Genomic DNA, 27,217 nt, shown 5'->3' on the forward strand with positions numbered 1-27,217 from the left:
ACATCAGCGCAAGGCCAAAGCAATCATGCGGACATCATGCGGAACAATTCAAGCTTCGCCCGCAGAAACGACCCTACCATGCTGACGACTCCGCTCCCTGCCGTCACCCCTATAAACTATCGCACTGTACACCGCACAGAAAAGCCAATGGCGCACACGTGCCTGGCCAAACGCAAAACACAATTCCTCCGCTGCCAGTGCTACTTCATCGCTTACTCGAATGTTTATCTCGCCGACCAGCAGCTCAGAGCTGTGAAACTGATACTGCGGCATCTGAAGTGATTCTTGCACTTGGCGCGCACACGGCGTCACCAGGTCATCACTGTGTCACAGTGTGTGGAGTGGATCGAGTAAAGCAAGAACTTGACGACGGTGCTCGCAACGATGTTCCTATCGCCATGTAGATTCCACCAGTGATGACCATCGAACGTCCTACAATGTCGTAATGATTATGTAGATGTGAAAGCTCGCACCGCCCCACGTGCGGGTACAATTCAAGCTTGATTATTATGTTGTTCGTGGGTTGTAAATTCCACGCAGATGGAAACGAAGGATATTTGGTGTGCTCTTTTGGCAGCGTGAACGCCAACTCTTCAAGTTTATTCACTTGATCTCGGCGACATAATGCTTCGACTGCCGCACTCCATGATGGCTGCTTCACTCAGCACTGCGTACCTGTGCGGCCACGTGGTGTTGAAGCGAGAAGGTCCCATTACACAATGTCGTGTAGCATGATTACCGCAATGGTACCGGGCCATTCCAGATCATCTCGAATACAAGCCTCCACACCGATCAGACGTCACTGGATACAATGCCTTTTCAATGGCACACTGTGACCTGATCGTCCAGATGTTACCTGTCAAGCTGCAGCAGTGCAGGTGACAACACATCATGGAAGTGTTCCGTCAGATCTTGACATCCAGCACTACACTACAGTACAGGCTACAGTCAGGCGAGTGTGAACGTTTCCTGTACCTCAGTGCTGGTACCAAGCCGCCTGATAACCGTGACAGCCATACATGTAAGGAATGACTATGACTTTTTGCTTTAGGTTGAAGAGTGGTGACGAGGTGTCCTTATATTGGTAACATAAAACTTGAAGCGGCTACAGTGGAGTCTACACATCCCGAGGAAAACTTGAAGCGGTTGAAGAGATACAATCATTATGGTAATTCGGTACATTCGGCTGTTGACAAACACACCTTTTCACACCTCCACCGCCACTACATACCCCCACCTCAACGAGGACCTAGCGTGTGATCAGTACAGGTGTATGCAGTGCAGACAAGAGTTCATGCATGTAGATCTACACTACGTCAAGGAGATCTACTACTACATCATGTAGTAGTACTCTAAAAATTATTATTGTCTGCAAACTCCTTGAGTCCTATCTCGTACTCTAGGTGCAAATAATATGTTCAGCACTCAGAGTCAGATTATGATACTGTCCGATCCAGTCAGCAAACAACTGCATTATTGTAAATAAGTAGGTGACGATCTAACACCTTCATCATCCACCAATGACCACTCTTTTCTCACAGGCAGAAATACACAGTTTGGCCGTGATACGGTGTGATCTTGAACCTTGAAACACACATCCTGTTCAAGAATGACTAGCGCTAAAAGCCTATGGTCACTGTTTGGTTGTATCATGTGTTTGTGTTCTTGGTGATTCATTAGTACTGCAAGGTGCATGCCCGGCAGTTCAGTGCATGATGTATGTGTTCAGTGCATGATGTATGTGTTGGTGCCTTCGCTGAGTTCTTGTTTTGGTTTTAGTAGCGACAAGTAGGTTGCTTTTCCCAGCATTCAGGGATTGTTTTCAAGTCAGAAGAAATATACAGTCTCTGATCGAAGTGTCTGGAGTTGTGACTCATGAGAATGCGGTTCTAATGAGGACTGTGTACATGGTGTAACAGTCACGTGACCAGACAGTAAGATGATACTAAGATCTCGACCTACCACGAAGTTATGTCAATGATCATCATGTGTAAGGAATGGTGACCAGGTCATCATTCAGTCCCCCCCCCCCTCCTTCATAGTCATTGCGAAACTGAGTACTTCGAAGTAATAATAATAATAATAACACAGTTGCGCGTAATGGAACATTAATATTGTGCAACACTAATGTTCGGTCCGCTGCTGTCTCTTGATGAATCTTTCCGTTGTTCTAGTTCAGTATCATTAGTTGTAGACCATCGCTCTCCATGCCGGTTTGTCCCTTGCCCGCCAGGTCGAGATCCCGCACTGTGGTGAAAGTCATTCCAGCCTCTCTCATGTCCTCCGCAACGCAGGTTGCCAAGTAGGCAACGTCTTTCTTGGGCGCCCTGACCGGCCCCGGGAGTCTTGGGTCAAGTAGATGTTCATGGCTTTGAGGGCGGGCGTGTTGGGGGACATTCTCAGGATGTGTCCTGTCATTCTCCTCCTTCGCTGTTTAATCAGGGTGGATATTGGGCAGGTTTCACAACGTTCGTACAGGCGTTCATTGCTGACATTGTCTTGCAGCTTGATACCCAGGATGCATCGAAGTTGCTTTCTGTGGAGTACGTCAACCTTGAAGAGGTTTCCTGCCGTCAATCCCCATGCCTCACAGTTGTATGAGACTCGGGAGGACAATGGCATTGTACAGACGTAACCTTCTCGTCTCTGCGATCTGCTCTCTCCTCAGCTACACCGTATACATCCGTCCGAAGGATGTTGACGCCTGACTCATTCGTCTGCCACAGCGAAACTAAAAACTGAGTGAAACTGAGTGGCCTGGTGGATTCGTTGAAATCATGAAAGCCCGCGATTCCCGCGTTGACATCTTCAGTATCCGAGCAGACGTTCCTTTCGCTGTAACTGGCGTCTTGCATGGAAACGGCGCACATGTACAATGACATTATGTACAATGCCATGTAGATTTGATCCACGTCCACGGTCGGTGTCAAAACCACTGACTAGCCTACTGTGCAAGGCGTAGATCTACGCAATGCTCGTGGTTACTGTACATTATGTAGTGGTCATGTATTTGATCGTGTCCGTCCACCACAATACGTACCGCCATCGTGTGCGTGTGTCTCGCTACAACAAAAATAAAGGAGACCCCATTTGCACGACTGGGTACTCGGCGTGACTATTCCAGTCGCCGTCATCAAACTCAAAGCAACAACAAGGCGAGGCCACGACACAAACTCGAATAGAAGACTCCCGAATACGCCTTCCATGTAGACTCTACTTCAAAGTACATGTATTCTAAAAAGCTACGCGTGCGAAATAACGGCGCAGCGATATACCATGATTATTCAGTAGCAACTTGGCTAGCATTAGAATTATGACGATATTCCAACACAGACTCAGTGGATCGCTGGCTATTGCGGGGAATTTACCTCGGTTACTGTTACACCGACTTTGGTAACACATGCTATCTTTTAGCATCATCCATGTGACAAGATCGGGTAGTCAGGTTGTAGTCTGAGTATCTCATGCAACCACTAATATCTCCCTCCTCCTAGTAATATGAGTAGGATCAGTAGGCTCAGAGTCAGAGTTAAGTACGACGGTACGTGCACTCTTGGCACGAGTGACCAAGACTCCAAGAGTCCATAATCCCCCGGGGACGGATACATGTGCTGTACGAGTTTCTCTTTGTCTGTCACCAGTTCTGACTTATAAACTACTTCCAGACGCATTAATTTTGTAGCCTCAAAATGGGAACAGTGACTGTTGTTGAAGATGATTGTCTATCTCCGATTCTTCAATGAATGCCAATGGCTAAGACCAAGAGTACCGGTACATAAACTTTATGTACTCTTGCTAAGACCCTTACGGCCTTAGGAAGGATCTCCATGAACAAGAATTGCTGATTTATAAGTGGTAGAAACGAAGTGGAACTGATTGCTACCATGTTAGCAGCATTCAAGCCAGGAAGTACTATTACTCCCTGATTCAAGCCGTGTTGTAAAGTGCTCGTAGATCAATAATGAACCAAACATACTACTGTACAGTAAACCTAAAAGCTGTCAAAGCGACCACTTCGAGGCTGATAAGTAAGTAAGTTGGCCACCAGAAGAGAACCCCTACAACCAGGACCAATACAAAGGATGTGCAACTGGCACTGCACTGGATACGGACACTACCTAGTACCTGTACACTGGGACCACACTTGTAAGGTCCCTTGAGCGGTCGGATTAGACAGGTTTCACTCACGCGGCATACCGGTATATGGGGCATTTAGTGTAAAGAAGATTCGCACATCCGCGTTGCCATGTACCACTACTGCCATAGCCTACCGGTACTCCAGTACTCACCCACAGCAAGAGTACATAACCCGTACTCTTGCCCACACTGCCACAGTGATGCCACACCACAATCATATGCCTTGCTATCACCAAGAGTGGATAATCCCATAATGGCACTCTTCCTATCACCTAACCACATCGGCAATATCAGCAATACTCGGCCACTGCAAGATAATCGCAAACAGCAGCTTTGCATTTTGATCCACAGAATTCGCCTAGGTAAAATTCCCATTCATCTCTCCATATTCAATTGATTTTCTCTGTCCCGGTCCACTCGTAATAGTCTCTCACTTCCTCGTGCTAATTCAGCCGCATTTACCAACTCTCCTCGGTTTTTGTCCTACATCTTTTGGCTGCAACTAACTTCCTAGATCCTCAGCATGTTTGGGTAATCCTGAAACTGATTATTATTATTATTATTGTCTTTCCAGCTTTAAAAATGCTCTTCGATCGCATCATAGTAATGCAGTACAATAGGATCTCCTTGCTGGCTTCTTGTCTATCGTTCTTTCTTTATTCCTTTATTCTTTTCTTGCCGTGGCTGGCTATCACTCTTCTCTCGCACTTTGTGTGCAAATTGGTTGTGGACCACGATCAGTGACTATCAGTAATATAAGCAAGAGTGCATAATGGACTCTTGGTACATGTATAAGCAAGAGTTCATAACCCCCCATCATCGGAGGTTATGAACTCTTGTTATAGCTATAAGTGACTAGACCCGGGTGCTCGAATGAGACACAGGGTACCAAAACAGAAACACCCTGAAATTGTACCTAAACTTGTTCCGATTTCGTTTAGTTTTCACAAATACCATCAACATACGGCCTGCTAACGGTATGCCAAATTTCAGCGCTGCCCGATAAACACTTTTTGAAATACTCGCGACCCACTTTTTGCTGGGTCCTTGATTCGAGGATGTGGGTCTCCTGTACGGTGCTGCCAAAGACCTGCTGAATCTGCGGCTCCACTGACCATCTTGCTCTCAAAAATGAAGTAGTAAGTTACTACTCCCTGCCCTCAACTGCCACACCAAGCGTAGACGATGGCAGACCCGTGTGCTTGAATCGGAGACGATCTGACGAGTGGACCGTATGCGTGTTAAAACAAAATGGCGTCACGATTTATTGAAAGTGGTATAGTTGGTGGTACGAGTGTTCAAACCCATTTGAACTTCATACTGTTCGTCTTCTTTTTGACATGCTCTCTTTCCATCGTCCTTAGCTTTTGTTTGTTGAGAGCTGTTTTGGCTTTCTCCTATACCTCTGGGGGATGCCAAGTGATGGTTTTGAGAGGCTGGTGATGGCTGTGAGCGAGAGTTTGCCGATCGGCGTCGTCCTCGCTATAGCGATGAAAATACTAGTTACTGCGCACCTGGCAGATATCACAACACGTCGGAGCGTCCAGGAGCAAAGGAATCTTGGGTTTTCACTGGAATCTAGTTCCTCCAGCATCGTGTAGCCCACCGTCGGTGAATGGCGGTCCAGAAAGGTCGAACCTGGTCTTCTGCAGCATCTCGCAGTCCTGCGAGGCACACTGAATACGCCTGTCATGTATTCTACAAATAAAAATCACGAAGTAGTGGACTTTACAGTGATGAGTCTATCCTGTATGCTGCAAAAGACGCAGGAAATGTGACTGGTGTCCGTACACTGGACGCCAATATCATCCCAGTCTTCTCCTGCAGGATCTGTTTGACATTGACATACCGGTATGCAGTGGGTCGACATTGGCCTGGTTTGGCAGCTATCTGCCTGGGTGGATGTAGCAGGTTTGCATTGGCGCGTCGTCCAGTCCGACATTTTCTTGTAACTGTGGAGTACCGGCAGGGTTTGAGAGGTTGCTCGTGCTGTGAACACATCTCTACTGCCTGTCTTGTCCTGGAAGTGCCGTCTCGCCGCTTCCTTGCTCTACAGTCACGCCGTTATTTCGCTTTGTTTCGTGGTGCAGCTCAAAACCTGCCCAAACAACTGTGAGCTTGCAACATGGTATGGACAAATTCACTCCCTGGGCCATGGCAAGATCTGTTCAGCGCGGGCTATTCCAACCTCCAAGTGCATAGTCACCGATCGATCCATGCGATGGTGGTTGACCTACAAAGAGCCAAGGTCTACGAGTACTACTATTGGATGCTGTCTACATGCAGTCAACAAAATCAAAGTACCTCCGTATGCCCCAGAACAGGGCATGTGCATCTATAGCATGACACAACAGGGGTTCTGGCGGCACCTGTCAAACAAGCAGTAGCGACTAGTGCCAGCTACCTATTGGAGGCTAGCCGCTACAGCCTGTCACTGGAGATAATTATTATGTTCACTGTTTAGACTGAGCACAATCAATGATGCCCAATCAATCTGCCCAATGTGTGTTCTGTTCCACCTAATTATAACGTCCCATCGCATCAACCCTACTACACGCACATGTCGTCACTCTAGCACGACTTGTGTTATTATTGTTTATTTTGATTCGCACGATAAATAGAGCACAATGAACGTTAACTTGACCGAAGGTTAAAGGTGACTGCAGATAGAGGAACACATCGAGGTACAGGTACCGGCATCAATACAGTATCAGAGAGAAACAAACAAAAATGAGAGGTACGCAGAAAAAACTCTCGTAAGCCCAAGGGGAAGTGGTTGATGAGGGATGAATGCACTCTCCACACTCATCTACACTGTTCGTGGAAATGCACACATACATACAATAATATACAACATAGCAATAGCATGCACAGAACCGAACAATTTCATGTTCACACATGCAAGCACAGACCTGAACATTAGTACCAAAAGCCGATACAGACAATATCCCCATACACACAGACGCACACACACACACACACACACACACACACACAATGTCCCATGTATGCGCCCGTGGCAAGAAAAGCACGCAAATCTACAAATGCACTGGATGTGAACCCACAGATTTTCTCTTATAGCAACGATAACGGATCTGATTCTGAATGAAACACACACACACAATACAATCATTGAATGCCCATCCGCAGATGATGGCAGGTCCTGAAAGAACAGGCAGTGTTCCAGTGATAGGGAACAGAACTTCGAGTGGCGAGTGAGGTATACACACACACACACACACACACGTGCGTGCGCGGGCACACACTAAAGTATTCAGAAATAGAATCGACATCGTAGTATTCATTGGTTGGGGAATGGAAAGGAAAATAAAACATTGCTGTAGGTTATTGTTGTAAGGACACTGGGAGCACAACAGAAAGGTAAGCAACTTGCTTTGAAGCAAAGAAAGTTATTATTCCACGGATCTCAGAAGGAAGGAACGTTCCAGAATGCTGCACTGGCAACAGGCGGCCTGCATGTGCGTGGCCCCTGCAGTCGCGGTCCAGCTGCCGGCCTTGCAGTGCTGAAAAGAATGTGCAGTACAGCATGTCACATAGTATCGCAGCCTGGTCAAATAGGCGCTGGGAAGTCCTAGTTATGTGCTCACCTACACCACGATGCACCAATCTTCTGAGCTACTTTGGCAACAACTTTGTCCACTTGAGACTCCCATGGGCTGAGCCAGTTGTTGAGGGCTGCACCAAGGTGGACGGCAATGACCGCTGATGGCAAGGCAATCCATGACACACAGTCACTAGGGCATCGTCAACATGGCGCTGAGGCTGGATCGATAAAATCAACCTTTAGGCTGCCGCGGGGTTGACAACGAGGCCGCTGTCTCGAAGCTAATCAGTCAGCCTGGCCACCGCCATTGACGAACCAGTCGCCACCGCCAGCAGTGGCGGTAGGTTGTGACAAGTGTGGTGCAATATTGTCAGCAAATTCAGTACTCAGGATAAGATGAGTGACAAAGGGAACGTTGTGTTTGATAATATTGAAGTGAACAGGGATGATCACAACCCCTGCGCGTACTCCACCGTGAGTTACAAGAAAATTCCGGACTGGACGACGAGCAAACACCAACCTGCTACATCCAACCAGGCAGATAGTATTACGATGGCTGCCAAACCAGGTCAATGCCGACCTACTGCATAATGTCAATGTCAAACAGATCAGGCCTGCAGGAGAAGACTGGGGTGTTGGCGTCCAGTCACTGAGTGTACAGACACCAGTCACATTTCCTGTGTCTTTTGCAGCATACAGGATAGACTCATCACTGTAAAGTCCACTACTTCGTGATTTTTATTTGTAGAATACATGACAGGCGTATTCAGTGTGCCTCGCAGGACTGCGAGATGCTGCAGAAGACCAGGTTCGACCTTTCTGGACCGCCATTCACCGACGGTGGGCTACACGATGCTGGAGGAACTAGATTCCAGTGAAAACCCAAGATTCCTTTGCTCCTGGACGCTCCGACGTGTTGTGATATCTGCCAGGTGCGCAGTAACTAGTATTTTCATCGCTATAGCGAGGACGACGCCGATCGGCAAACTCTCGCTCACAGCCATCACCAGCCTCTCAAAACCATCACTTGGCATCCCCCAGAGGTATAGGAGAAAGCCAAAACAGCTCTCAACAAACAAAAGCTAAGGACGATGGAAAGAGAGCATGTCAAAAAGAAGACGAACAGTATGAAGTTCAAATGGGTTTGAACACTCGTACCACCAACTATACCACTTTCAATAAATCGTGACGCCATTTTGTTTTAACATGAATATCGCGGGTTCGCTGTTTCTGATTCGAGCACCCAATTTTCAAATAAAAAATCCGAAGGAAATACGACAATTTTACTGCGTCTGTAGCTTGTGTTGTAGCGCACCCAGGTTCTGAATTCCTGCTGGGTGGGTCAAGCCAGACTCTCTTCCCTGTTCCATCGCCTCTCCAAAAGTATATTCTGACATTTTTGAGATTTACAGATGAGAAATTGCACACCTGTCAAATCGTTTCTGATTCGAGCACCCGGGTCTACGACTCACCCGTATCACAATCCGCATCCAGTCCTCACACAAATACATGTACCGGCATACCCACCACTTGCTATCATGGTGTCTGATGACAGCATGAAGCTCTGAGTTACATTTACAACCACAGTCTAGTCCACAGAGCTAGAGCCTTTCTTACAGTAACCGTTTTTAATACTGAAGTAAAGCTTCTGTCCACAATAATTATACAATCATGCATGTAGACTCATAACCATTGTACCCAGTTACCCAGTTGTACCAGTATGCCCTAGCCTAGGCTAGGGGTTGGCACCACTATCAGCAAGAGTCCGGGGGGGTTATCATGGTTATGGACTCTTGCTATCAGTCTGTCATGGCCCTGTATAGATAGTACTACTTACCAATACCACTATAGTACTGCACACATTCACTATCAGCGTGTCACCTACCTCTACCGCGGCTCTTCATCAATGTTCTCTTCCTTTTGATTAGGATAGGGTTACCTCTCCTGTCGCCGGACCTAGACTATCCATTACCATAGAACTGTCAGCTATTGTCTCTGTTGCCGGTCCGCTGTTCTGCTGTTCCGCTTTGTTGCTCCGATTCATGATTAGCATTAGCTTCAATACTTAGATACAGACATTACTCTTTGCTGAGTTTAGCACAGCTCACTACTCGTTCGCTGCTGCCTGCTCGATCCTTCCCTTCGTAGCCGCTCGCATAGATTTCAGCTAGTATAAGTTCGCTGACTTAGCCAGATATCGAGGAGTCTTGGATTAGTCTTGTTTGAGTCTTGGATTAGTCTTGTATGAGTCTTGTATTAGTCTTATTCTCTTTTATAGCTTTCTTGACTTTCTTTATAGGAGTTCCGCTACCGCTCAAGCGGACTTGTCCGCTTGAGCCGGTGTGGCCTTTGACTTTGTAGTTTCTTACTGTTCCTTTACTATTATCGGACCTGAGGGCTCCGCCACCCTGACTTCTCTCTGTGCTTTGGGTCTGAGGTACGCCTGAGTGGAACTACCAAGAGGCGCACATATACTTTGTGCAAACGGGCTTGGGATAACTAACACGTAGGGACGATCAGCCAGCCACGACACTTGGTGCTGTGACCAGGATTCTTCTTGGTCTAGTTTCCCAGGCCCTCCGCCCTAGCCCTACTCTTGGTCTACGCACTCTCCGTCGTCGTTCCGTCCTTGGACCTCCGCTGTGACTCTGCCGTATCTGTACGTCGCCTCACGAGTCCTTTGGATTGTGAGTGCGTACTGACGATTCCTCGTCGATCGACGAGTCGTACGCCAAATCCGTTGAAGACACGCGCTCCGAGTTGCGTACGGCAACAAAGAGAATACTTACGCCAGGTTACCACTGCATTCGCAGTCGTTTCCTCTTTGAAGAGAAGCAAAAGAGACGTTCCTCTGTGTTGATCGTCAGTTACGCCGCTCTGCTGTTTCAGCAAAGCCATACGCTCCCAAACGTGTTGTGGTACTGTCTGTGCTGCTTCCGTTGGCCTACGCCTTTGTGATCAGTCCTGCCTCCGGAGCCCTGGTCAATCTGTTCGCCTGTGTTACGCCTGTGAGTGTGAGCTGTGTTCCGCTCGCAAAAAAAAAAAAAGAGTTTCGTCTCTTCGCCGGATGCATGCTCCGCGATCTTCGTTGTACATGATTGTACAGTCCGCACTCTCTGAGCGTGCGCTCACTCCGTTGTGTGTTCAAATCAGCTCAGCTGGTATGGTTCACCGGTTTCTCCGCCGATGTAGTTCCTGTGGGAGCTGCTGACAAAACGCTCATGAGTTACGTGAGTGCTCCGTTGTACTCGACGAGTTTCGGGTCCCGCGTGTTGGGTCATTCACCGCTGCAGCACTTCCTCCGGGAAGAGGTTGACTCTACGCGCTCTCCGCCTGATGGAGATGGCCATCCTCCAGCTCTGTGCTCGAGCTCGTTTACGCTGTGTGACGGAGTACGCGCGTCATGCCTCGTCGGTCTTCCGCTTGATTCCGCCAGACCACTTACGCTTATCTCCTGGTGTTGGCCTTTGTCCGCTGTCCACAGCTCCTGTGGTGCATTGATTGTCTTATTAATTGAGTGATTGAGAGATGGCTCTCGTGATACTGATACGCCCTGCAACAGGCGCCTGGCGCCACCTCCGTCCTATTCATGTTTCGTTTCTGTTTCCGCTGATAATTGTCCTTTGTCCTGCGTGGCGATTGAGTTTCGCCTGGTTTACGCTTCGTCTGGTCTGATGCGCCTTTGGCGATGTGGTTCCGCCTGGTGCAAGAGAAGGATTGTGCGCACGATTGGTGCGGTTCGGATCGTCACTGGAGAAGTTCCTGGTCTCGTGACTGGATCCAAGATCGGAGTAGAGAGAAAAAGCTCCGATGGCTCGCGGTTTGTGGTTGCGCTGATTGCCCGTCGTTGTATTGCTGCCGAGTGCTGGCGACGAAATTGAAGTCCGATCTGACCGTGGAGTGGTTTGTGTTGTAAAATGCGTAGCCGGCTACGTGACAAGCGGCGAAAGGCTGCTGTGGTGCTCGGGAGCTCGCGTCCGACTGATCAACGGAGAGCGGAGCTGGCCAGGTAAGAGTACGGAGATATATGCACGCGATCAGACCACCGTCTTTTGTGAGTTTTGTTTTTTTGGTTGTCAGTGGAGGTTAGCTGGTTTTATTTTTCAAGGTTTTGGAAGGGTTTTGTCTGAAGTATTTGTTTTGCAAGCAGTAACGGGTTTACTGGTTTTGAAGGGGAGCAGAGGTAATGAATGGTAGTTATTGAGTTCACGGAGGTTGAGAATCTTGGGTTTACTTTAGGTTGAAGAATACGTACTAGAAAGTTCAGGCACCAGCTGTTGACGTAACATTGTTTGGGTATCATTTTGTTATTATTTTGGAGGTTTTGTTGATGTATCCACCTATTCCACGGGTTCCGGGTCACTGATGAGTACCATTTTACTATGATGTCTATGTGAAGTACACCTTTGGGCTGTTACTTTTTCGTGTTACCAGGGTGTCAGGCTCTGTTTTGAAGTACATGTAGGTTGAAGGTAGTTGTAGTCTTGTCGTATGAATCATTGCGGGGAGTGTGACTGCATTAATGTTGTTATTGTTGCCGTTGTTGTCTATCGGTACGAGAGTACACTACGCCGCCCAGTGGGCCTTCCGTATCCCTGTGTCGTTCATTTCCGCCGGTTTGCATACTGTGGTTGTAAATCACTCTGGTCAGCGTACCAGAAAGACAAAGTACGTAATCATTGTGGTTGCACATGTCTCGAATGACACTGCTCTTACGCCTACTTGTGTTGTCTATCTGGCACACGCCGCCGCTGCTGATATTGCAGCCTAGGGAAACCTATTTGTGTCTCACTGAAGTGCCTGATGGCTTGTTACAGTTTGATACGCGCCGTCTTTTCCGCCAATTGTGCCCTTCTATGGTGTTTTTGGTATTCCGCTGCTAAGTTCACTTAGCCATATCGTGAATGTTACGCTGCATTATGCTGGGCTGTTGCCACCTGGCCTTGACTGACCAGGCTGCCCATCATAGTTCCATGACCCGTCAATCTCGTTGTTACACACGCTGGATTCTGTAGTGAATCTGATCATTACGTGCAACACTGCTTGGGTCCTCTTTCCGCTAACGCTTTTGGCGTTAAACCCCATTGCTGGAGAGTCAATTCTCCCACTGCCGCTCAGATCATTGATCGTGGTGTGCAGCCGTGAGCCATGCTAATAGACTATCACGTCGTGCTCGTTCAGCACAGTTCGTGTGTGTACACACTTGGTCTATGGCTTGCATTCCGCTGAGGTACAAACCGTTACGTTTCCTACCCTCATGTGTATCAGGTAAACGTTACGCCAGAAACTTTGTGCATGCGCATTCTGTGTGCACAAACGTTCGCCTGTATTTGTCTGCACTGCCCGTCCTCATGACGTTGGCGCTCGTCGGGGGCATCTCGTTTCTAGTAACCTTGTTTGGTTGCTGGTCCCCGCCGATTGGTCGAAGGTTCCCTGAACTTTGTGTATATTATGGTGTGGACTATTCCCGGTACGAGACCGTCTCTTGGATGTTGTGTATTGCGTCCAAACTACGCCCGGTCTTAGTGATTATTCTCAGTGATTCTTGTGGATCAACTGTCTCGCTGCCGTGTTCTTTATGAGCTAGGCCACCATCCATTGAGATGGAAGAAAAAAAAATTCGCTTCTTGAGTTGGTGGAAGATCTGCCTTCTCCCTACGCCAGTCCAGTCATCTGTGAGTGAGGCATTCCTACTGCTTCCTGACTTCGAGTCATTGGCTCTGCTGTTCTACCACTACGTCTCATCGTTTCATCATACCATGCTGATACCATCACTCACCTATAGTACGATGACATGAACACCAGGATTCCATTCCGTGGTCTGTTGAGCCTCACCAAGTACCTGTCTTACCCAGCCATTGCCACCAGTTGCTGGAGTATCAATGTTTCTGCTATGTCTTCGTTGTCCGTCCACCCTGTCACTATAGCCGATTCCGTTTGGTGCTGCACTTGCACTAGTACTGCTATGATGTCGTCTGTTCCCTACTACCCTGAGTGCACTGTTCCAGTCTACCATCCTGTACTGCCATCATCTTCTATAGTGTCTACCGTCAAAGTACTGTCTTCCATGTGCCTAATAGTGTCTGCTCAACTTGATTCAAGTACTGCCGTCCACCATCATCATGAGTACCGTCCGCACTGATCTCTGTCTGCTACCTGAGTGCCACCAAGTAAGACTCTATCTATCTATGTACGAACAATTGTGCCCCATACAGTTAGTTCTCTAAGTTCCGACTTTGCTCCTATCTAACTCTCGAGTGCCTACTGCCCAACTGTTACCCCTGGTCCTGTGCCTTAGGCAGTGAACAATTAGCTCCTAGCTCCATCGTGCTTTGATTAGGATTGTTTCCCAGCACACACCAAGATTTTGTGCCAATAGATTAGATCCGCTGTCCATTCGTTTTGTTCTGTTCGACATAGCTCATCAGTTATCTTATAGTTTTGTTCTGCTGCTAGTGACTGTTTAGCGTCACAATTTTTCCAAGGTTAGACCCTGCTAGAGATGCCACCTGCCAAAGAAACTAGACTTAACATTGTGTTCGTTAGTTCTAGCCGTAGGTTCTTTCCGATTTCGTTTTCCTGATTCGAAGTCTGAAGCTTTGTTCCCTCTTGCTCACACCCTCTTTGGAACTACTGCGATCTTTAGTTTCCTTTTATTTTAGCCCTTTTCATTGGCTCTTTTGTGTTATTTCTTCCCGTCACGAGGACGTGACCCTTTTCTTTGTAGCCGAGGGAGATGTCATGGCCCTGTATAGATAGTACTACTTACCAATACCACTATAGTACTGCACACATTCACTATCAGCGTGTCACCTACCTCTACCGCGGCTCTTCATCAATGTTCTCTTCCTTTTGATTAGGATAGGGTTACCTCTCCTGTCGCCGGACCTAGACTATCCATTACCATAGAACTGTCAGCTATTGTCTCTGTTGCCGGTCCGCTGTTCTGCTGTTCCGCTTTGTTGCTCCGATTCATGATTAGCATTAGCTTCAATACTTAGATACAGACATTACTCTTTGCTGAGTTTAGCACAGCTCACTACTCGTTCGCTGCTGCCTGCTCGATCCTTCCCTTCGTAGCCGCTCGCATAGATTTCAGCTAGTATAAGTTCGCTGACTTAGCCAGATATCGAGGAGTCTTGGATTAGTCTTGTTTGAGTCTTGGATTAGTCTTGTATGAGTCTTGTATTAGTCTTATTCTCTTTTATAGCTTTCTTGACTTTCTTTATAGGAGTTCCGCTACCGCTCAAGCGGACTTGTCCGCTTGAGCCGGTGTGGCCTTTGACTTTGTAGTTTCTTACTGTTCCTTTACTATTATCGGACCTGAGGGCTCCGCCACCCTGACTTCTCTCTGTGCTTTGGGTCTGAGGTACGCCTGAGTGGAACTACCAAGAGGCGCACATATACTTTGTGCAAACGGGCTTGGGATAACTAACACGTAGGGACGATCAGCCAGCCACGACAAGTCTATGCACCTGCCTTGGTGTGGACCCAACTGCACTTGACTTGTTGCAGACACTTGAGGTGCGCTGTCGACAGTTTTCTCTTCTTTGCTTCTCCAGTTCAAGGAGTCACACTATCATATTCTCTATGTACCGGCATTGGACAAGCTGCATGCTAAACTGCCAACCAGGAGGCAGAGTCTACACAGACAGACTCTCGTCTGATGATCGATTCAGTTCGTGAAACGCAGAGTTCCGAAACTGCTGCTGCTCGCTCTTCTGTATGTGTACCGTGTACTCCGCTCGTTGCCTTCGGCAAATTGAGCCCTCCACGGACGGTGGATGAACTGCACAGTCATGGTAATCATGAGGTAGTTGCATGACACTCAAGATCCAAAAAGTGAACCAGCAACAGCAATATTTCGGTGATACGAAGAGAATACAATCATGATTGTCATGCATACATTAATCCATACACAGTACATAATGATTATGTGCCGCAACCTAGCCGCAACATGATACGCGCGGTCGTCCAATAGTTCCGCCGCCTTGGCGAAACTCACTTGTTGTGCATTCACTTATTCGTATCCTCAGACTAGCTTCTAAGCAGCTCAAGTCAGCCAAAAGAAAAAGAAAATTTCAAAAGCTCCTTCCACAGGTTGCGAAATGAAGGAGAATCACCTTGCTTACCATGGCAACACAACCCTAAAGTTCAAGTCAATATTTGGCAAGGAACGAACGGATGGTTTTCTGAGATTTTTCAAATTTTTATGATCAGTGTAAATGCTTCGGCATAAAATCATTGAAAATCCTTCCCTGAGAGGGGTGGGGTAATTGGTCATGCAGTTTCTCAGACTTGGTCCTCGTACTAAGAGAGAGAGAGAGAGAGAGAGAGAGAGAGAGAGAGAGAGAGAGAGAGAGAGAGAGAGAGAGAGAGAGAGAGAGAGAGAGAGAGAGAGAGAGAGAGAGAGAGAGAGAGAGAGAGAGAGAGAGAGAGCAGACTGGCGCTGCTTTCCCAGCATAGTCCTCAAGCGATTACGCTTCGCATGCAGCAGGCTCTGCAGTGGGGGCGGGGGTGTCACCGACGGAGTTGAGCTGCTCGTCTTGCGTCTTGTACTTGTCCAGAGCCACCTTGGTCTCGTAATCACCTGGCAGGTAAGACTTGCGCCGTACATGTACACCCTTGGTACGCTCTGGTGCAGTCACAGCAGCATCTGCATCGTCCTCGGCGACAGAGCCACTGCAGCTGCGCTCATCATCGGAGTTGCTCATACTCTGTCGAATACTGCCGGTGTCTTGCAGCGACACTGGTTCGGCCGCTGGCTCCTTGATGCTTTGCTTGAACAGAAGCTTGCTCTGCAAGAACAATGATATGTACGTGTATGCGTGCACAAACATGCCGAGAAAGAGAGAGAGAGAGAGAGAGAGAGAGCAGGCCATGGTGATAATGATTAGTCCAAGAACAGCACAATCATCACACCACCTTCACAACAGCAGTTGCAGTTTCAGTCAACTGCTGCACAAACACTGGATACAGCACCATGAGTATGGGGGAGCATTCACTGCAATGAACTGATGATCCAAAAGCGTGTGCAAGCAGTAAGTGACCAGCATGTCACTCGAAACAGTATGGTGCAGTGCATCACATGTTGCAAGTACATGTACACAACTGATATACAATGTAAGCCAAGGAAAACTGATTGCATGCGCTAGTACCCGTTGCGCATGCAGTCAGTTTTTAGGGACTACCAGTGATGATCATGTCACCTACCAGTGGGTTCTGGTTGGCACGCTGGGTAGTATTTGCCCACGACTCTGCTCTCAGCTTCTTCTTGCGTTCTTGCCTGTCGTGCCGCATACAACAAAGAGGTCACAGAAGAAAATCAGGACCTGGCAATGTGAAGTTGTGGACCAAAACCCGCGCGCGTCTGCCAGAATGCAGGCAGTGGTGCCTCCGATAATACTCTGCTGACGGTGTGTACAATGTATTCCGATTACGACTATTGGTATGTATGATCATTTTCTCTTTTTCACAGTGCATGTGATTCATTTGCTAAGAAACGCTCACAATTATTTCAGGCGCGTGTCACTGTTGGGTCGACATGTGTGTCTGGCCTGCTCATCATGCAAGCATACGCCATCTTTTGCCATCTCCATACCCTGCTACTCTAGTCAGCTCCTCCAGCTTTTCAGTTGGCTATGCAATTTAACTCTGACGTTCTCCCTCTTGATAAAGTGGACAACAGCACTATTGATGTATGCGTATCAGTGCAGCATCACACCTACTTTACCGAATGTAGGCTGATGACTATTTCTGACAATAAAACTTGCAGTGTGGTGGCGGTGGTGGAGGAGGTAGTGATTGTGTTGGTGCTGATGCTGGTGGTGAGGTCCGGCCGAAGCTATTATTGCACCAGTGAACTTTGGTGAAAACTAGCACCACATGTCCAGACAGGACTACAGGCCAGACAGCAGCACGACTTACTCTGCCAAGTCTGCCTTGTACTGCGATGTGCACTCGTCAAACAGAGTCTGATTCATCTCCATGAAGATCTTCAACGCATTGTAGATGAGGCCTTGAATAGTGCGAGCATGCCATAGCGATGACCGTCTGCAGTGGATAATAGAGTGCAGAGAAGGAGCATAACATGAGAACATGCAGACGATTTGGGGGGGGGGGGGGGGGCAAAGAATTTTGACTAAAGACGCTGAAAATAATGGCATGCTAGCATGCAATGCACCAATCATGCGCATGCACGCACACATACGCACACACATGCACGCACACATACGCACACACATGCTTGACAGCTGTGCTAGCCAGCGCTCACCCCTTCTGACGATTCTTGGAGTTTCGATAGAGATCACCAAACATGATCGGCAGGATCACAGAGCAGTTTCCGTGGATCAGGCTGACAATGTACTCGTTATTCCAGAAATACAGAGCACGCTCAGCAACCTACATAGCATACAGAGGAGGTACACAACTACACATGTTAACACAAGGACAGGGTACAAGTGTTGTGTCGGGATCGGCAGCCGATGGCTTCCCCTGACAACAGATAACACATGCTGGGAGAACGCGTTCCCCTCATTCGCGCGGGAGCTGTACTGTCCGCTACAACGCAAGGCATCCAGATGTACGCTACTCATAAGATTCTTCCTTTGTGTATATTGTGCGCATTTCCTACTCATATCTCTCTGTTCATTCATCGGTCAAATCTAGACAGTTCTCCGCGCTGTAATTGGTTGGTTCTCCTGCCGCTGTGCTCCTTTCAACTTTTCGACTATGCATGTCTTTTATAAACTGCTGCTACCCATGTATGCAAGATAGACTCGACCTTCTCATGGATCAATCTGAACCTTGAGTGAGGACAAGTCTCTTCTCTCGAAAAATAGACACTTGGATCGTGTGAAGGCGTGCGTGTGGGGCTGAATGGATACTTGGATTGTGCCTGCATACGGGACAAAAGACAGTGCACTGTAATTGCATGGAACGCAATGTGTGTGTGTGTGTGCATGTGTGTAGCCGTAGCGTTGTCTACGAACGGACAGCCATCGAGCGGCGAAAGAGTATCAGAGCAGTGGACTAGCGCTTACCTGAAAGTGCTGACTAGACACGCACTGTGCAATGCGGTGGAACAGCGGCCGCTGGATCTTCGCAAACTCACTGGGCTCAAGAACATCCAGAATCTCTTCCACTTCGTTCAGGAACATGACTTCCTTTGGGCTGTGCATCTTGGGCCAGTACTTTAGGAGACCATTGATAACCTTCCCAGTAACAAGAATACACACACACACACACACACATGGTCATGGTAAACACTGCTATTATGGTCACGTGTCCCCTTGCGGGGCCGACAATATGGAACGATGAGCGACGGCAGTCCGCTGAGAGAGAGGTACTAGGTCAGGGACCATGTTCGAGAGAGCCATCTCTGGCAGCTATGGATCTGGCTTATCATCGGAAACGATTCCTCTCACGGCTGCCTCTTGAACTGGTCCATCACTCTCCACAACAGGGCGAACATTCCATGAGCCAATGCTCAGAGTCGTTCCAAGTCGTCGTCTTCGTGCGGTAGTTTGCTCCACTCGCGGGCTTTCACACACACACACACACACACACACACACACACACACACACACACACACACACAACACAGGTCATGCTAAATGGTTTTGGGCACATGTCATGTATGATTTGAAGGATATGAACACACAGCGGTGTTAAGGACAGGTTACTTACGACTGTTGTGAGGGTGGGGTCCTTCTCCAGGAACTGAACCACTCCATAGGCCAGCTATATAAGGGAGAGAGACAGACAGAGAGAGACAGAGACAGAGAGAGAGAGAGAGAGGCAGAGAGAGAGAGAGAGAGAGAGAGACAGAGAGAGAGAGAGAGAGAGAGAGAGAGAGAGAGAGAGAGAGAGAGAGAGAGAGAGAGAGAGAGACAGACAGAGGGAGACAGAGAGAGACAGAGACAGAGACGCATGTACACACAAGCATGCATCAAAACGATTCCAGGGGCCAGGTATTCTCCAAGTTGTGTTTAAAAGTTCTACAACACACACGCACACGCACACACACACACACACACACACACACATCTTCATGCACAGCAGGGCTCATCAGTGCAGCCACAGTCAAATGTAGTCCAGAGGAAGCCTGCATTTAGACAGGTGATATCAAACATTACAAGATTTGTTGTGATATCGAACATACATTACAAGATTTGTTGTGATATCAAACATACATTACAAGATTTGTTGTGCCCCAAGCAAGCCACTAGTTAGTAGTACGCCGGGTTGATGAAAACCGTTCTAGCGGCACAAGCCTCTTTTCCCCGGAGTTACCTGTGGGTGGTAGACGGCGAGGGATTTGACTTTGTGTAAAGGTAGAAGGACCCGTTCGAGGAACACTTTGTGCTCGGCTTTCAGTGGCAGAGCAAAGCCGTTGATGATGCTGTGCAGTGGGAAAAAAGGAGACAGAGCGAACACCGAAGACCGTTGCACTATTGGAATGTCTCAATTCTCCACAAAATCACACCCACAGTGCACTAGTACATGCACTGGCGGTGCTAGAACAAAGTCAGGCAGTAGCGAGGCCACCGAAACGGATCATAGCAACATGTAGCATTGAGTGTTAACTGCAATGCTCACCATAATACTGTGCGCACTCACCTGCCCAGAATTTCAAGAAGCTCTGCCACGCCGTTGTGCTTTTCTGTTTCATAAATAAATCTGTCAGCAAGAGAAACGGAGAAGAAGCCAGCAAAATACCAATAGAATCAGAATAGAACGTACAGAACCCAGGATTGGGAACCCAGGATTGGGAACCCAGGATTGTGTGCAAATGTTACTCTCAGTACTGTAATAAAAGTGGGCAGGGAGAAAGTTCCGGTAAGGTGACTGCCTGACCAGAGGATCACTAGGACTAGGACCATTTGCAGTGAAACGACCGAACACGAAAGGGACCAACCGCCTTTGACGGGAGGGGGCCATTGAGCGGCTGATTCAGATAGCCGTCACAGTAGTTGTGCTGTTGTAGTACATCCCTCGTCTAATTACGTATCCACATCCACACATGCACGCATATGCACGCACACACACACACACACACACACACACACACACACACACACACACACAATATTGTAGGCACAAAGAGAGAAGAACGGGCCGCAAGCAATAGCATGACAGTTACTCACCGATAAAATATATAGTTGATCTGCTTTCGGATATAAGCACGCAGGTTGAGAAACTTGCCGTAGATCCGATGTAACGTTGTTTTCAAGAAGTCGCGCTCTCGCGGATCTTCACTGTCGAACAACTCCAGAAGCTGCGCAAGATGGAGCAATGAGCAAAACAAACAAATGGAGCAAATAAAAACACACCGCATTGGCCATTTATGCAACAGTGTTGAAAGAGTATGCTGTAAGAACTTGGGCGCTAGAGCAATGACATGTAAATCGGATCTAAATTCAGACCACCACATAGAGGTGTGAGGCAATGTAACAGAAGAGACAATAATATCCAGCTCCGGTAACTAGTATTATTCAGTCAGAAAGTGCGACAACTAGGCACAAGACTGAGAGAGTACTGGGACATTCAACGATCTGTCACCTAGGTCCAACACCACGAAGGCTGTTGGCTTGCACTTTAAAGATTTGTTGGGGTTAGGTGTCAAGTCGTTGAATGTCCCAATACTCTGTCAGTTGTGTGTCTAGCTGTCACACTTTTGACTGGATAATAATTATAATATCTAATGACAGTGGTGGACAGTTACTCGTATACGAGCGTCCCTTTCCTAATTACATTTTTGAATATTGGCTCAACAGCCGAGTTTTAAATATTCAACTCCCTCAACTAATAAATGCCGATATTTGACAATGACATCCTAGCATATACCTCACCTGAAGAACGAACTTTTGGTCCAAGAACTTCTTTGCAATCGCTGCTTGGAAGTCCCCAGATTCGAGGAAGCGGAGGAAAAATTCATAAACCAACTAGAGGAAAGGAACATAGAAACGAGACGAATGACCTTCTCACTCACAATACATACAATCCGGCTCCATAAACAAAAAAGAATATGTGGAGGCATGAACACTATTATAACTTTATAAGGATAGGCAGCAGAGTTCATTGCTTGCACACGCTCTGGTCAAATGAAGTAGCGCATGGCTAAAACAGGCGTGCCTAGCTGATAATAGATCATGAATGTCACGTCGTGAACCCAACCCATCCATATATGGTTGGTATGACCAATCCAGAGATCAGTTGGAGGAAGACGGACAAGAACTTGAAGGTTGCATAAAAGGATTTGCATGATGTCTGCCGTCACATCACCAATGTACCGATAATGAACGGCAATATGGCAAAAGGCCATGTTGGAATTTCCCCTGGCGAGATGGCGTCTAGCGGCTGTGTGTGCTAATATGGCTACTCTACCACCTGTTCCTGGCTCCTTTCCACCATCTTGCATTCCAAAACAGTTCAGTTATGATGAGCCATGCAGTTTTGCATGGCATGGAAAAACAGCATGACTTTATGTGTGTATGTGTATACAGGTTAGATGTTAAAAAGACCAGCAGTGCATGCAGCACACGTCCGTACCTGAAGATGGGGCCAAGAGGGCTCCAGTGTCGGCTCATCCTCCTCCGGATCGAACTCCACACCATTGGGATTTGTGGAGGGCGGGTGGGCGCGGAAAGCATTCAATCCAAACTGTAGCCACACAGCACACAATGAAAACAACAAATGAGAGACTTCTCTTCGTCAGTGCAGCATGTACAGAAGCCAGTTGGTCGACCGACATTCACGAGCGGACAACTGAGTGCCAATATCGCGGACTAAACGAAACGTATTATTCTGTGGTAACCACCTTGGTGTCAATACACAGGCATTGAGCAAAATTCACAGAAGCATTCCAGCAATGCAGAGCGTGAAGCAATGTGCAACGCTCGAAGCAATGTGCAACGCTCGAAACGATGCAAACTTGTGGGATGCGATTCATAGTAGAAGTCACCGGAAGAGATGTCCGTTCCTGCTTTTGTTGGTGCACAGCTCAGAGTTATTCGACTCCCTGCTGGCCTTCACATGCCTGGGTACAACTTTACAAAATCCATGTGAAACTCTCTCACATGATCTACAACTTTTGATACAAAACAAGAAATCTGCAAAATGAAAGTTCTCAGGCATGTTCATGGCAGCAGCACTGCCAACAACAACAAAATGGTAGCATACCATTACGATAATTTCATGGTAGCTTGTCTCCGTCAGCACACCCTGGTTGTGAGTTACATACTCAACCAGCTCGTTCAGCGCGGCCCGCTTCACCTCCTTCCACTTCAGGTCGCTGAGAGGGTCGCATGAGAAGTCGAAGATGACAGCACACTGGCGAATCTTCTGCACGAACAGGTCACTGCGCTCGCTTGGCGGAGAATCTAGAGAAGATTAGAGACACAAAGAGAATACCCAGTTGGCACACAACTTGAGGTCAGTCAAATAAGTTGAACCCGAATACATGCCTGCATTTGTCAGATAGATAACTACCCAGGTAAAAGCAGCCAGGCTGTTTTGGTAAGCCTGGCAAGATACGCAGTGGTAGAGATTGTCTAATGCAGTGCCATGGGTTGTTGCTTCTTGCCTTGGACATACAAACCTAACGGGATGTGTGTCCATCATGGACATACAAACCTAACGGGACATACAAACCTAACGGGACATACGAACCTAACGGGATGTGTGGACATACAAACCTACCAGCGGGATGTGTATCCATCATACATGTATGACCCTGGGTTTTTCACCTGCCGCTCAGCGCCAGTGCTACGGTTTGTTTAACTCTTCTAATGATGTCTGAGCAGGGGGGGTTGAACTTCGTCACGGACAGCAGACAGGTTGTGTAGTTAGATGGGCAACTGCATGGAGTCTCCAGCCAGTGACCTTGCCAAAGGTCAACTGGACAGGCAAGTGGAGTACGCTTTGTTCTCACTGATCCACCGGATAGCCAATCCTACATGTAGAGCAACGCACAACTGCACAACACATAACTGCGCTGATCTTTCAGAGAACTAACTTGCAGGTGAGATAGTCCACTGGCTTGTGGTTGTTGATATTTCCCATTCTGACTACAAGCCACTGAACCTCTCTATCCTGTCCTCCTGTAACTTTTGGATACACAAATCCACCACACGATGTGGTTCAAATTTGCTTCAACTTTCGAAAAGTTCTTCAACACAGTGGGTACCCCCCCCCCCCCCCCTCATACAGCAGCGGCAAGTGAAATCCCTTATACTGTAAAGTACAGCCAGATCTGCAGAGTGCCCCACCAACTCGTCCTTTCGTGGTCGTGCTGTGGAGGTGGTGTTCTGTCTGAAGGTCGTACAACACGTACCTTGCACACATTGCACGCTGTGCAGTCAATCTGTACTCAGTGTAACGCGGAGCCCCACACAAAAACATGCTAAGCGTGACCTTAGTACACTATGGTTCTCGCACCGTACAAACTTTGTTGCACTCTGCCATACGATTTTCCTTTCCCTGGCTGTAAAATCAAGGTGGGGCGCTCTCGTGAGACGGACGCTCTGGTGGTACTTTACGGAACATTGTAATAACTAGTGGTGTGCATGGGTAGTCGAGTGCCCGTGCTACCCGTGAGGACCTCGGGTAGACGGGTACAGAATAGTACCCGAAAACCCGAAGTCGACTAGCCGCAGATGACATCAAGTAGATGTACATGATTGCACAGTGCTCGTGTACAAATTCATGTAATACTCCGCAGGTCTGCCATGGTCTACCCAGTGACAGTGTGTAAGGGAAGGGGTGCATTGTGGTGTTACCATGGAAACCTTACCCGATCGGGTACCCGTGCTACCCGTGGAAAACTATCCGAACCCGATACCCGAAGAAAATGCTACCCGACTCAGCCCTAGTAACAACATGTCCAGGACTGTGCGGTCACAGTCACACTTCTCCCCCCCCCCCCACACACACACCCGAACACTGAGCTGCGAAGCAAGAGCATCTCTGTGCTTTGTTCAGAGGGTTGGATTTCATTCGCAACCAATGCATGTGAGCATAATGCTGCAGGCTCAGTGTCATGGCACGCGAGTTACTGGTGGAAGTATGCCCACGATACCCCAGCTTTAGTTCTCCTTGGAAGACCATTCGTGCTACAGTCCATTTCAAAACTATAGACGCGTACCTAGGCAAAAACCGTTATGCCAGCATCTATACCACATAAAATCTGTGATCACTTTGTGCATAAATTTTTCCAAATTGGGCGTCTGTTATCCAATCCTTTAGAAACTATATGAGAGTAATTGTGGAGCGATCCTGAGCAATATACCGAAAACTATTCTCAAAAAGTTCCAGCCAAATTTGAAATATTTCAAAAACCCTACGCGTCTATAGTTTTGAAATGCACTGTAGTACCGAGAATACACTGTAGGCGTCACTGGATACATGATACTCTTGCCCTCTACTCTCTCAAGATCATGGTCATGCGCAGAAGTTTTTAGCCACAGATATCGGCGCAAATCAATCCACCCAATCCAATCCAACCGATCTGTGCACACACCTTTCAGCAGTGGCAGCTTCTGCAGCTCGCGCTTGGAGGAAATGTTGAAACGGCTGGATCCCTTGTGTGACTTGTCCCTCTTCATGTGAGGAGGAGCATATTTGATTTTCTGAACTGCGGACGCGGGTGGAAACGCCCGGGGGCGCGCCTGAAACAATAACAGACAACGACACAGCTTGTCGAAAGGGCTCGCCAACATCCAGCAACGTTTATCTGGCAGTAACGTACCTCCGCGCTGCCATCCTCATGGGGCTTCGAGGCCGTCTTCGACCAAACATCAACGAAAACATAAAAAGAGAGTTTTTTGAAGGTCCGTATTTCAAGATTATGGACGCCACCGTCGTACTATACCTTCTCCTTGCTTTTAGATCTCTTCATCGAACTGCTACCTCATCCGCTCCGTTAAAACATGAGGCAACTGCCAAATCCTTTCCAACTTTCCCCCCTTCACTTCAGGCTCAGAGTGAGCTATGGACCAGGGGTTATTGTGGTCATGGACCTTCATACACTCACATTCACAAGATTCAAGAAAGTGATAGACACCTTCACAACTGTTTTACTGTTCAGATTGCTATCTGGATGTACACTCGTACTCGGACGAGACTTCACTTCCCGCAGTTTTTGCAGTGCCAGTGTGTAGTTCCCCGGGGCCAAATCGGGAGGGAGCCCAATCCAACTGTTGGTATGTGGTGAAGTCAACAGCTGCATGGAGTACGCTCGTACCGGATCGGAGTGTACGTGTAGCATGCATGGCATGCCGGCATGTCAGAGCCCGTGCACGTGCTCGACTGCACTGCTCGTAGACGTCTGGGCTTTGCGTGCAACTTTGGCCGTCGACCTATTCGGGCGCTACGTTGTGCCAAGAGTTCATAACCCTGGTTGTGCGTCACCTGGTCACCCGATCCGAAAGTGAAATGTGTCACAGCACCGTAGCTCTGTAGACCAAATACCATGAATACAGCAGATGCAGAACGACTATCTGTAGCTACAATTAATATTTAGCTGTACATGCAGTGGATCCGGGACGTATGGACAAGACTCAAGATCTAAACTAACAGAGATTAGTAAAGGGCTATGACTTATAAGATATGTACAAGACAAGACAAGTGCATTGTATACTTGGTATGGTTTATTCCATTATCATAAGCACAAAGCCAAGTTGATTTTGAGTTGAATCCAGGCCCAGGGAGTCCATGTTATGACGATTGCACCAAAAGATAAAATTGGCATCAAAAGAGTTTATGTAATTTGGATCAATACAATAGGGGAGGTTATGCATGTAGACTTCTTACACATAGTTATTGCATTCTTGCTTGCATGCCATTATTATGATATTGTCATGACTGGGGTTTTTTTTTCAGAGTCCCTCGCACGGTGTCCGGATAACTGATACGGGGAGTTCTACAGCACTGGGTGCATCTCTCTGATCTTGGGGAGAGTTGTTGGGGAGAGTTGTTGTATACCGGTACACTGTACTAGTATGCCAGTGGGCTTGCTAAGGCCTAAGGGGGGGGGGGGGGGGGGGACAAGAGGGTGTGCACAGCATGCCTGTCACGGTGAAAACCCCTCTGTACAGCACTTTGGATACTGATAAATGCCGTGCCGTCAGCCGGTACTATCAATCCCACCCATGGCCATAACTTTACACAACACAGGCACACGCGTGTACGTCTACTGTGAGTTCCATGCAAGAAAAAGAGGATGGAGGAGAAAGTGCTGTGACTCTGAGTTCCACACACAAGTCAGCGATCACCAGACAACAGTGTGAATGCTGTCTGATTATTTTTTTAGCATTCGCTTACTTGTATGACACTCAGTCAAAACACGCTCTCCCTCCTCCTCTTGTTGTAAGTAACTCTGCCTTTGGGCATCAATCACTCTATTTTTGTATTGGACAGCCTGGAACCTTTCTGTGTTCGTACGTACGTACATGTAGATACATCGGACCCCGAGGGGGAAATCCCACCGTTAGTTACAATACATACTAACTGCTA

The 27,217-nt window shown here is 47.8% G+C and overlaps 1 protein-coding gene across 1 annotated transcript; it reads right to left on the reverse strand.

Moving 5' to 3' along the window:
• Nucleotides 1-15,545: 15,545 nt before the first annotated feature.
• Nucleotides 15,546-25,795, reverse strand: LOC135804688 (serine/threonine-protein phosphatase 2A 56 kDa regulatory subunit gamma isoform-like). Its single transcript, XM_065318612.1, has 15 exons — nt 25,575-25,795; nt 25,452-25,487; nt 25,224-25,371; nt 22,886-23,085; nt 22,256-22,366; nt 21,556-21,648; nt 20,851-20,981; nt 20,324-20,383; nt 19,997-20,105; nt 19,391-19,444; nt 18,745-18,915; nt 17,976-18,103; nt 17,630-17,755; nt 16,916-16,988; nt 15,546-16,500 (listed from the first exon to the last, which is right to left on the reverse strand). Exons 1-15 carry the CDS (start codon nt 25,599-25,601, stop codon nt 16,180-16,182), a joined length of 1,788 nt encoding a protein of 595 aa, XP_065174684.1. The 5' UTR covers nt 25,602-25,795; the 3' UTR covers nt 15,546-16,179.
• Between the last annotated feature and the right edge of the window lie 1,422 nt (nt 25,796-27,217).

This window comes from Sycon ciliatum, chromosome 1 (assembly GCF_964019385.1).
Source record: "Sycon ciliatum chromosome 1, ocSycCili1.1, whole genome shotgun sequence".
NCBI classification, from domain to species: Eukaryota; Metazoa; Porifera; class Calcarea; order Leucosolenida; family Sycettidae; genus Sycon; species Sycon ciliatum.

Bases quoted from the DNA above. Each gene is read 5' to 3' on its own strand.
- LOC135804688 (XM_065318612.1), bottom strand. From the start codon at position 25,601: ATGAAGAGATCTAAAAGCAAGGAGAAG. The intron at 25,488-25,574 runs GTATAGTACGAC...GTTTGGTCGAAG, and splicing joins GATCTAAAAGCAAGGAGAAG to ACGGCCTCGAAGCCCCATGA. The intron at 25,372-25,451 runs GTACGTTACTGC...TTATTGTTTCAG, and splicing joins ATGAGGATGGCAGCGCGGAG to GCGCGCCCCCGGGCGTTTCC.